The sequence below is a fragment of the Neovison vison genome, chromosome 11, assembly GCF_020171115.1.
Source record: "Neovison vison isolate M4711 chromosome 11, ASM_NN_V1, whole genome shotgun sequence".
Lineage (NCBI taxonomy): Eukaryota > Metazoa > Chordata > Mammalia > Carnivora > Mustelidae > Neogale > Neogale vison.
The window spans coordinates 133509399-133521610 of NC_058101.1; the positions used below are offsets into that span (position 1 = coordinate 133509399).

The 12212-nt window shown below is 36.6% G+C and overlaps 2 protein-coding genes across 4 annotated transcripts in view; one reads left to right on the forward strand and one right to left on the reverse strand.

The window, feature by feature from the left end:
* TMA16 (translation machinery associated 16 homolog) overlaps positions 1–1817 on the forward strand; it is a 35876-nt gene extending 34059 nt beyond the window's left edge. The window contains exon 7 of the mRNA XM_044224787.1: positions 616–1817. Within this exon, the coding sequence (XP_044080722.1) occupies positions 616–796 (181 nt within the window). The 3' untranslated portion in view covers positions 797–1817. The remainder of the gene's footprint in view (positions 1–615) is intronic.
* The window catches only part of MARCHF1 (membrane associated ring-CH-type finger 1), a 338074-nt gene that overhangs the window by 6978 nt on the left and 318884 nt on the right, over positions 1–12212 (reverse strand). For 2 of the 3 annotated variants that reach the window (XM_044224785.1, XM_044224786.1), the window contains one exon: positions 5293–9602. In XM_044224785.1, coding sequence (XP_044080720.1) covers positions 9304–9602 — 299 coding nt within the window. In that variant the 3' untranslated portion in view covers positions 5293–9303. Of the gene's footprint in view, positions 1–5292; positions 9603–12212 lie in introns of those variants that run through there. The other variant, XR_006380939.1, reaches the window with a different exon arrangement.

Consider the following 12212-nt stretch of genomic DNA (forward strand, 5'->3'; position numbering starts at 1 on the left):
TGGCTCAGAGTTCTATACCTAGACTGTTCATAGCACCCTCTTTTAGAAAATATGGTTCCTGGGAATTGATACCAGAGAAAAGCTTAAGTTGTCAAGAACTAGTTAGTTCAGAGGTGGAAAGATGATTTCTTTTGGAACAATAACATGTTTTTGGTTACTGAAACTTCGACTTCCTGCCAATTGTGAAAAGAAAAATAATTTCTGACTGCACTTTGGAGATTTGCGGGTATGATACAGTTACTGCTTTTGAGGTTCTTGATACTGTATGGCCCTCTGGAGTGTTCAGGTTGGGGAGAATAAATAATAGCATAGAGCCTCCTTGTCAATTCTGCCCAATACTCTTATATTAAATTGGAAGTTTGGAATATGTAGGAATCTCTGTGCAGTTATTGCTATTGTAGGTTAATGAGAAGATGCAATATGTGTGAACAAAGCAAGCCTTACTTCTTGAGACTTTTTTTTTCCTAAAGCATATATTGTTTGTTTGTAGGGCATTTGAATCTGTAATGAATTTATAAGCTTTGTTCTGCTGCTTTCAGAGTTTTAAATATTGACTGCTTCATCATCTTGCACCCCAGTCACCCTCTCTAAATACTGTCTCTTTTATTTATTTAGGGAATGGGATTTCGATCTGAAGAAATTGCCAAACATTAAAATGAGAAAAATTTGTGCTAATGATGCGGTCCCCAAGAAGTGCAAGAAGAAAACTGTTACAGCTGTAGATACAGATTTAGGGGAACTGGAACTAAAAGATGAATCAAGTGATTCAGATGAGGAGATGACAGCAGTGGCCTAATTGTCCTTTGTTTGAAGTAAAAGTAAATAATATGAGAGCCTCAAGTTATATTTGACCTGATTATGTTAAGTAACTGTAGGTACAAGAATTCACTATGTAGCTTCTTTGATCATGAGAATCCCATTTGCAGTTTCAAAAACAGTGTTATGATTATCAGTTAGAAATAATTGTTGCTTTTCATTCACATTAAGTTGCTTAAATAGATACAGTGAGATAAAAGCACAATCTTAGAACCATTTAATCAAATTTCATGGGCAGGGGGAGTGATACGAATAATGACAAAAATGTTTTCATCTTTTCCCTCATGTTTACCTTGGCTCCCCTGATCTCACATTCTGGGGCTTCTACAGCAGCATGTTTGCTGAAAGGGTCCTGTGGATACTTCTTGAGCAATGACGGTAGCAAAATTAACTTTGAGTAATAGTGTTTCACTAATCTTCCTCTTGAACATCACACCAATTTTCTTTCCTAGTAAAATAAAGAAAATAATAGATTGTATTTTTGGGAAATAGACCAGGGAATGTGATATATATTTCCTTGTATTTCCTTGTATACAATATACATATTGTATTTTTAGGAAATATACAAGGAAAAAGATAATTTTTATTATCTTTAAGCCAGTGTTAAACGATAAAGTAAAAAAATGGTGACTATTTTCATGATGTTGGCCTCCCACACTTAATCTGTTATCTTTTGATAAAGGGGATAAATAATTTCAAGTTAACTGGATTACTTTCTGTTTTCTCATGAAAGATGATGGATTTTAATTGTGGAAACAACTAATGATTAGAGAATCAATTATTGCAATTGTGTTATTTATTTGTGTTACTTATTCTTCTAAAAGGCTAAATGACATAATTTGGTATTTAAAGTATCATGAAAGACATGGATGTGTTAGAGTGTTCTTCATAGAACTTGTTAAATGCAGTTATCTTTTAGGCTGTTTTCTAAAGGATACAATGTAAATGTATTTGCATATTTTCAAGAAAATAAATATCAATCCTGAAAGAAGTTAACTAGATATCAATTAAGACTTATTAATAATTTATTTATAATGTTAATAGTTTTTTATTGTTGAAAATTAAAGATAAAATTTATTTTCATAATTTTACTTCTTAAAGTTCTGATTATTTCATTTTCAGTGTTTTAACTGATGCTGATTTGCTTTTCTTTAGTACTCTCAATAGAAGTATGGTTTAATGGTTACAGAAGTTTCTGTCTCTTTAGTCAGTGGAATGTGTCCTTTTTTTGTTTCAAAATGGCTATAAAAACTGAGTTTTAAATTACAGTAAGGAGAATAGGAACTGTTTTATCCTGTCTGATATTTAAAAAGGCACACTGTTAGAAAACTAACTTCTGAATATGGCAGATCATCCTCCCCCTCAGACATTTGTCCCTGGTTTTCCCTATGCCATAAAGCAAAAGAGACAACAAAACACACTGCTTGGAACCTGAGTAGGTAGATACTTGTTGAATGAATGACTTGACTTTACCATTTAGGATAATGTAGTTCATAATCATATTTTATTATATATCATTGTATATAATAATAATGTGGCAGTAACAGCCATTTTACTCCTGGCTGGACCAGAGTAGCCTAAGAGAATAATGCTTTTAAGTGGTATCCTTAATCATTTTCTGTAGAACATGTTTTTTCTGTAGTGATGGCTTTTGCTGCCTTATATAGATTGTTTTCCAGTCAGTAGTATGTTTTTGTAAGATAGCTTCTATAGGCCATGGGCATGGAACAGAGTAAAAGCAGCTCACTTTCCTGGCAGTTCTGTGTAAATTGGGGGCTGGTAAAGTTTTTTTTGAGAAGAGCCAAGATAGTAAATATTCTAGTCACCGCAGCCCAGATGAAATTTCTGTTGCGTATTTGTGTGTGTTTTACTACCCATTACAGATGTAAAGGTCGTTCTTGGTTCATGGCCATACACAGAGTGGGCCGCAGGCTGGACGTGGCCTGCTTGCCATAGTTTGCCGACCAGCCGAGCTCCATGCGTGTGGGTTAAGCTCAGAGCAGGTAACTCTGGGGTTGATAGTCTCTTTCCTAATATCTCAGTCACTTTTTTGCCTCACCGCCATAGGCATCTCTTTAGGACTCTGTTCACCTTAAAAAGAAGCTTTTTCTACTCCTGTATCCCTTGCGCCACCTACCAGAACGGGAGATAGAAAGGTGTCCTCTTTGACTACCCTTTCTCAGTTCTTTTAAGTTCTATCATTGTCTCCCTTTCCTTATTATCTTACCTCCCAGAGGAACCTTCTGCCCATTCCTCGACTTTAGCTCTTGGCTTAGTTTTCTTCTCTTCTATTTCAATCCTGTCACTGATTCCAGAAGCCTTATGGGTAACAAATCTAACACTGTGAGCTTTACCTTTCCGTGTCTTTTTCTCTGTCACATCAGAGGCCTCTCTGTGGTCACATCCAGATCCTTATCAGCTCCTGAAACTCCTATAAACTTGATGGGCCCTTCTGTTCTGGGTTCACTATCTCCCATCACCCTCCATTGCTGAAGTTCCACACTTTGACCTCATTCTTTCATTGTGCACCACTGATCTCCTGTTTTCAGCTTGTTTTGTTGAGGTTCTGATTTAATAGTTGCCTCCCTGCATCCTGCCCTGGGCTACATTGTATTCCTCTTTCAAAACTCCAACTGAATAACGCTCAGTTATCTGTCTTCTTCATACCTGTTGTTTCCAAGCAGCTCAGTTTGGCTGGAGAACATCAGACAGGTTTTTCTGTTCCTGTTTGCACGTCGCAAGTGGATTCTCAGTACGGATGAGCAATTTTACTGTTTCTGTAGTAAGTACCCTTTACAACTTTAAGATAATTCTTTCACTACCTTTTCCCATATGTTGTAGCTCAACTTTAATATTTACCTCTTCAACATTCAGCTCTTTATATACATCATTGAGAAAATACAAACTATCATTTTCTTTTGATTTCAGGGGTGTAGCAACTTTTCTCCTTTTAAAGGCAAATACTCCTACTTGGTTTTGGATCTTACTCCTTATGTCTCCTCAGGAACATTGAATCTCTCCCAAGTTCTTCACCTAATTTCTCAAGCCAGAAAACTGCCTGTAAATCATCCTTGATTCTTCTCTTTCTTTTTTACAAACCCTCCTCAATCTAATTTAGTTAATATTTCTGGTTCTGTTTCCAAAAAGAGAATCACATCAGCCCCTGTCCGGCCACCTCCCTGTCTTGGCCTGTGCTGTGTGCATTTGCTTCCTCACTGGCCCTCATGCCACCATCCTTGCACCTTTTAATCCATTCTTCAGAGCTGCTTGTGAATTTCTGGAAATGTAACACTAAAGTATGCTACTCCTTTGTTCATACTGTTACAGTATCATTCTGTCACTTTCTTCATGGTTTGTTTATTTGATGGGTATAACTGTTTCTAACCGCCCTTTTTGTGAGGTTTTAATTAGTGCAGGTTTAAGTTCGCTTCAAAATTGAGAAGGTGAAGAGATTCCACACCCTGCTCCTGCAAGCGTACAGCTTCACACATCATTGACATTTCCCCATGCAGAAGGGCAGATTCGTTAAAATTGCTGAACTTACCTTGATATCTGTCACACTTCAAATAAAATTCACGTTCCCTACCGTGGCAAAGAAACCTGAAATGATTTGATTCCTGACTGCTTCTCCAACCTCAGCTGGTTTCCACTTGCCCGTGTAGTGCACTTGAGATCACAGATCTTTGTCTGTTCCTAGAATTGCCGAGCTGGTTTCTACCGTGGAACAGCTCTGCTGACACCTGATGACCTTGTTTTTTATCTACTTTGGCCAAGTGTGATTCAGGCTGACCTGAGCTTTAGAATGAGTGCCCTGTGATCTTCCTGGAACTCAAGGGTATGGGGCGTGCAGGAGCTTCCATGGGCCGCTTCATGTTTGTCTCCCTATCTTTCAAGGAGGATGTGAGACAGTTTGTCATTGCCTCTGGATTTTAATGAATTATGAGACTTTCCACTGTGAGTCCCTTTAGGGAGTGGCTGCAGGCCACAGAGTTGCTTAGCTGCAATAGGGAATCAGCAGCTCAGCACCAGGATGTCCCACTCCTTATGTCACATTATTGTATCTTTTATCTATCCTGCCGCCTTTTTGTGTCTTCCCTTGGGACAAGACTTATGGCAATTTGCCTTTCCTTTGCTCTCTCTGTAAGTAATAAACTGTCAGACTCTAGCAAGGGCTTGCTGTTTCTTCAGTAGCTGAACCTTGCCACTTGCCATTAAAGACTGGTTACTGTTGACTCTGCCTGCCTTGTCCTTTCCCTGAGTTAAAGTATTCCCTTCTTAATGCATCTCTTTATTCCTTTCTATATCAGGGTTGGTCAGCCTATGTTGGCTTTAATGTAATAGTAATGTGTTCACACCCTGCTTAAAAACACAGACTATTATAAAATCTTAAGAACCCAAGTTTTTTTGAATGTTGCACATACATATCTGCAGAAATGCTGGTAAATTAGGCAAAGAGTATAGAAACCACAACAAAAGTTTAGGTCACTTGTTTAATATACAAAGTCTTTCACAGATAATTATTTTTCTTAATTTGTCTTAGTACACATTATTCACAAAACAGTAAATTGTTAATGCAAGAGAATTAGGTAAAACCAAAAAAGTACAAATGCTCAATCTCAAAAATTGCACACAGTTAAAATAATTTTTCCTTGTTTGTTTTAATGCAATTTCCAATTTCAAAATGGGCTTTTTTCAGATTTGGAGGAAACACTGCAGCCCAAAATAACAGTACTTCCTTTGAGCTGTATTGATATGTAAAATAGCACCTTTGGGCTGACTTAAGGAAAGAAAAAAGGTTTTTCATCTTTCTTAATTAAAGTCCTATACAATTATTACATAACAACTACAATAATGATAATAAGTGTAAAGAGCTCTACTTTGTTCCAAAATATTGATTGCCAAGGTAGGGAAAGGTAAACTGTCAGGAATCTTTCCCACCACACCCCCTTGACAATGAGAGTATCTTAATAATGTCATTGCTCTAATGAGCTAATTTTCCAGCCAAACCGATGTTTTAGGGGTACCTAAGGACTTTTTGCACAACAAGATAAATGCGGCTGTCTGGGACAGTAATCACGTAATAGCAGTTCAGAGTGAGATTTAATCCTGGGGCATTTTGAGAGACTCCTTCAGTATATACCTATCTTCAGTTTCTCCATTGCTGTATCCCATGTAGATTGGATCATTTTTGCTTTAATTTTTTTTTTAATTTTTCATTTTTGTTTTGCTTGTGTTAAGCTTAATTGCCTTTTGGACTTCATTAAAAAAATACTGGGATTTCACTTCTTTTCAGTTCGATCTTTGATACAATGAAAAAGTGAGAGTTCTTTTAAAAATTAACAGCATAAATGTCTGTGGTTTATGGTATTGATACTATCAGATGCATGACTATAAAAAGCCAGGGTTTTTAACAGAATTGCGTTGTTCATTCTTTGATTTCAGTCCTTTGATTCACTTCCATTTTACTTCTTACGTGAGCAGGTAAACATGCTTCAAAAAAATATTGTCCTTCTAGAGTGTAGTTTTTGGGTATGTCCAGTCCACAAAGTATTGTCACAAAGCCAAATCCTTTCATTGAAAGGGCAGTTGCCACACAGAATAGAAAAGGAAATCAATACTGGGTTTTAAATGCACATCGTTATTCCCGATTGTTTGAACCATAAACAACTATTGCAGGAAAACTTGTTAAAAGATTTAAATTCAGGAGTTCAGGGCTTATAAAATTCAGAAGAATAGCAGAATAAAAAGCTGACTTAACCTCTTAGGGAGCTATGTTATTTTCTCATTACAAGAAGGTCAAAGCCTGTACATGTTAATATTGAGAATTTAGGTATGGTATTAAAATACCATATCATATTTTAGGGTTAAGACAGTAATGCTTATCTTTACTTTTCATTCTAGAAATGTTTTCTTAATGTTAGTGCAGCCGTTAATAAACAAGCCTTCTTTAGCCAATCATCTTCCACTGAAAAATGAGCTATGCACTTACCTATCTTGCTTAGGTCTTAGAATTTAAACAGTATTTTTGGTGGTAATTAAGGTCAATAATTCTTTTCCTTCCAGAGCAAACAAAAGGGAAATCAAGATTTCATTGCTTGCTGGTGACAGATTACCCCTCCTTTCCTCTTCCCCCCAGAATATTGTAAACAACACACTTCTGTTGTTAAGCTCTGGGAAACATGGATTAGTAAAAAAAAGCTTAGGAAAATAAACAAAAATCGTACGTATCAAGGTTAATCTATTGGGTAAGGTGCCATGGTTAAATCACTCAAAGTTTAGTTATTCATGAGTATTTATCTTAAACTTTTAAAATGGAAATTTAAGAAGTTAATACAAAGTTTAGTTTGTTTAAGGTTCAAAGATATTTTATTATTACAAGATGTCCTTCTTATTTGTGCAGAAATTATTATGGTTCTCTTTAGTTACTTCAGCTTTGTTTTCCATGTGCATTTAGTCCATACCCTCCACAACAAGTTTTAAGAAAGATGAGTTTTAAACCTTTTGTTTCCTGACTGGCCAAAACCCTTAATGTTTTTCTCATGTACACATGTAAAATCACACACACACACACACACACACAGTTGACATTGTTTACCTTTTCTTTATTTCTAGGAATTGGGACTATTTGGACTCAGTGTCAGCCACTACTAATATTCATATCTTTCTCCTCATTAAAAGGTTATTTTCTTCTCCCTTTTTCTATGATAATCCGTGAGGAACAAGCACACTGATAATTACAAAGTGCATCAATGTGATACCCGGGTTTGTGCAATGCGATACCCATGCTTTGGTTCTTATGGCCATCGTGACTGCCTTTTCACAATAATAAATACGACAGCTAACAAAAATAAGTCACCTTTTTAAATGTGAGACATCTTTCTTTGATGGGTCACAAACTTTATAATCATTAATCTAGCTCACTACAATATCATTCACACTTCAGTTTTACATGAATATGCAAAGAACACAATAATCAACTGAACTGCCAAAGCTAAACAACTCAGTTTATTACTTATCACAGAATCTGTTGAATATCTTTACTTCCCAGCTGAGCAAGGGAAATACTGTCAGCTTTTTAAAATAGTCCAAATGCTTAGTCAAAACTACTCATCTATCAAATTGATACCACATGTGGATTTAAAAAAAAAAAAACCCTCCACATTCGACTTAACAAAAATATTTTTTGCTTCCTTATCTTATGTGCTTCATAGTAGCAAACAAGTTAATTTCAGAACTTTGCCACAGGTAGATCATTATATCTTTCTATACTTTCATTTTTTCACCCTCTAGAGAAATGGTAAGTTCAGCTCTCTAACCAACCAGGTTATTTCATTTGGTACATTTAGTGCTTTTAATTAATTAAAATTTTAATTAATTAATTTAGTGCTTTTAAAACTATAACATTTGTGAGCCTTTGAATAAAAGAATGAATTGAGCTGCTGTTTTGAAATATTCAACTGTTAAATGAAGCAGAGGCTGTGCTTCTAATTTTAGGGCTGTGCTAAACAATATGATTAATTCAAATTAAGATATACCATAAAGATAAAATAAATACTGGATTTTGAATTTTGGTTTATGAAAAAGGATGTGAAATATCTTAATTTTTACTATTCATGACATTGAAATAATTTGATATAAAGTGTTAAGTGAAATATAAAAATTAATTTCACTTACTTATTTTTACTTTTTCTAATGGTGCTACTGGATCATTTTAAATATATGCATGTGGCCTGCATTTGTGGGCTCACATTTCATTTCTGTTGGACAACACTGTTTTATGGGGACCAGATAAAATGCAGGACCTGACAGTTGATTTCAGCTTCTGTGGGTATTTAACAGCACTAATTACACCCCAAAACTGCAAATCTTCTATTCATGATTTGAACGTAATTCTAAGTATTAATACCTTCAAATGTGTATTGCATCTATTTTAAAAACATGCATCTGTTAAAACAACTGGACTCCACTATAGCCATAAAAATCTGTTAGCTGTCAAAGTATGAATATCAAAATATGCATCCTCCAAGTTTGCTTCAGATATGACTTAAGGACAATGCAGACAAATTCAAGCTTAAAACCAAGTATGTTTCTTATTTCCAGATGAGATAGTTAACATTACTAGGCCTTAGAAGAAATACACATTGCAATTCAAGTCTGTATTCTTAAACTTGATCCTGCTCCTATGAAGACGTGGGTCCATTTAGGCTTTCGTCACTGCCTAAGAGCATTCCTTGCTCCATTGGTTCTTAATTGTCTTAGAAATCACTCTCTAACAAACTTCATATTTCCGTATCACACTTTGGACTGCTTCATGGGATCCTGGTCATTTGGTGGTCTTTTGGTCCCCTTTTTGAGCCAAGTAAGGAAAAATGAGTCAGTTGGAGAAAGAAGATAAAGAGAGTGAATACTTCAGGATCACTTCTGTCATGTGTAGTGGCGAAGGGCTAGAAAGATATTCTTCAGTGAAGAAACTCCCCACTGGTCCTGTCACACTGGTATAACCTCCGGGGGGCTGCCCTCTGCAGATGGCAGTGAATTGGTACCCGTTTGTGATACAGGCACTACCACGGCATCCTTGATGTCCGTGTTTACGTTACATGAGAAGTTCTTCTCCTGCTTTTTGGCAGTGTCTGGGCAATTTTGCACAAAGATCACTCGGTTGTAAGCCTTCAGCCTGCGCCATAACTGAACGTAGACTTTACACTGTACATACATGAAGACAAGACCTCCCGTGAAGCCGATAGCCACCACAACGAGTTTTGTCCAAAATGGCCATTCAAGGACACCTTTGAAGTAAAAAAGAGAGAATGTTATCACCAAGTCATTATCAATGGGTTTGTTAATTGTTTTCTATGACTCCTTCAAAAGACCATGCCTGCCTGCTAACTTTTGTGGATAAGGGATGTATTGTTAACAGGCAGTAAAAATTATAACCCAACTTGCTTAATTGCTGTAAACCCTTAAACATACTGTTAAAATTGTACATGAAAAAAAAAAAAAGGAAAAGAATTGTGCATGAAGAAACTGTACCTATTACTATAATGAACTTTTTTTTTTTTTTTTTGGTAGCATCAAGTACCTACCATGGTTATCAGATGATATTGGACTTTTGATACATATTTTGACATTTATTCCTTAGAGCTAAATCTTTAAGGAAAGAGAGTGAACATACTAAGTGAAAGAAAGAGTTTAAAATCCTTTTAAGAAGGTAAAGTAATAGGTACTTCTGTAGGATTGTACATACAGATGCCCCTCCCCACCCTCATTCCCTTTAAAATTAAAAGGAAAGAAGCTGCCACATCTCACCAGAGAGAGAAGGAATTAATAAAGACATGCATAAAATGTAGTACTTTAGTCATTTTTGTTTCATAAGTCTTTTTGTCACTAAGAACCACCACTTTTTCGGATATCAATGTTTTTTTTTTTAATTTTACCATCATAACTAGAAATTGGCTCTCACAATTTTTAAAACTTGCACAGGAGTTTCTTAACTCTACAATATTTAGGCCACATATAGCTAGGAATGTTAAATACACGATTGTCAAGAGTCCATCTCTTGCCAACATCAAGATGGTGTGGAGGGTTGCTGTCTCCATTCCTGTGAAAGGCTCGGTTCAGTATGTTGGACCGGGAAGTGTTGGTTAGAAATCCCAATTTTTCAAAGTCTTATGATTCTACTTTGGGTTTTATTTACTTTTCCTTACAACAATGAATAGAGCTCTAGGAAATGTCCCACCTATATTTTGTAACAGCTGTATTTGCTTTAAGCTTCTGTAAGAAAAGAGATACTAGGGCTTGTTTAGCTCCTTCCTCAGTTCCACTTATGCAAGAACGATCATCTGACATACAGACTCAGGGTAGACTCGCGATTCCCAAGGGTCGTGGTTGTCAGATCACTGGTTCTTCCTCAGGGGACATGAGGTAATGTCTGGAGATATTGGTTATTGTTACACCTTGTGTTGGGCTAGGGTGCTACCGACTTCTAGCAAATAGATGCCAGAGATGCTGTGTAAACATCCTGCGGTATGTAGGACAGCACTCCCCAACAAAGAATTACCCAGTCCAAAATGTCAATAGTGCTGAGGTTGAGAATTCTTGGGGAAGATAGTCACTTAAGTTTCTTTATTAGGAAATTTTCAGGGAGGATTCAATATGCAAATTAGTTATCTTAGAGTTCTCCAAATTTAGAAGGATTTTTGTTCTTGGCTACTCTCTTGATCAGTAGTTTCTATGTATTTGGAATTTATTAACCACAGGCAAGCTGGAGAAAACATGTACTTTATCTCCCATTTTGGGGGGAGATGTATCCATGCATTACGGCTAACTTTCCCCCCGTCTGCTAAATCACACTACTGGCTGTTCTCAGTAAGTGCCTGGAGGTTTTCCATTTCTGTGGCTTTGTCCATGATATTTCTTCCCTGTGGTTTTGCTTCCTTGTTTCTGCAGATCTACCAGTCCCACAAAACCCAGCTCAGCAACATTTTCCAGCTGGAAATAAATTTTAGCACTTTTCCAGTTTCAAGTTAGTTCTTCTACCTATGGCATGAGTTAACTTTCTAATCAGTTATTTTTGCTTTGCTACCCCATAATCTTGAGAAGCACGGAATTTATGTCCAGTTGGTCTTTGTTTTCCACAGTGCCTCGCTCAGTAGCTATTTCAAGGCTGAAAGAAAGCTTTTGAAGTTCCAAGTTGGATTGCTTTGCCTCAGTCTTTTCAATATAACTGGAGGTGCCAGCCTTTCTTCACTTGTCCACGAAGCTATGTTTCATGGGTGTTATGATCTGAAGACTCGACCTTGCCTTACCTCTCCTTCCTGAAATCGTGACGAGAATCCAGAATATCCCTGAGAATCTGGGCCAGGAGTAACTAGCCATTTTCTCTGTCATTTCTGGAAGACAGTCTGGTTCTTCAGTCTGATCCTTCCACTTTCTTTCACAACGTTCTCTGAGTCGATTTCTTCTCCCCTAGTCATTCTTCCTTCATATGTTTGGGAAGTCAAAGCCCTCCATATATTCCCACATATATATTCTAAACAAAGTTTAGAGTATGGAGTATGTCCCCACCCCACATCCAGAAGTTATTTGGGTGCAAAGCCCTTTTCACATGACCATCTTCTCTCAGAGACAGTCTGATCTTTCTCTTTGCCTCTGACTAAGTGGGCAAGATTTTTGTTCTCTATAAAGATATTATTGAGCAGGTATAAGATTTTACCTTGGAAAACTCACTATAAGGATGCCATGAGAAGAGATGCTAACACATGGGGCTAAGTGGATTTCTGAGAATGTTTCCATTGGTAAGGTATGTTTACTTCCTTATTATTGAGAATCAGCAAACTGTCTTCATACTCAACCTTGTTGGACTAGTTCTATGCTGTCTTCTGTACAGAAGAAGGAAT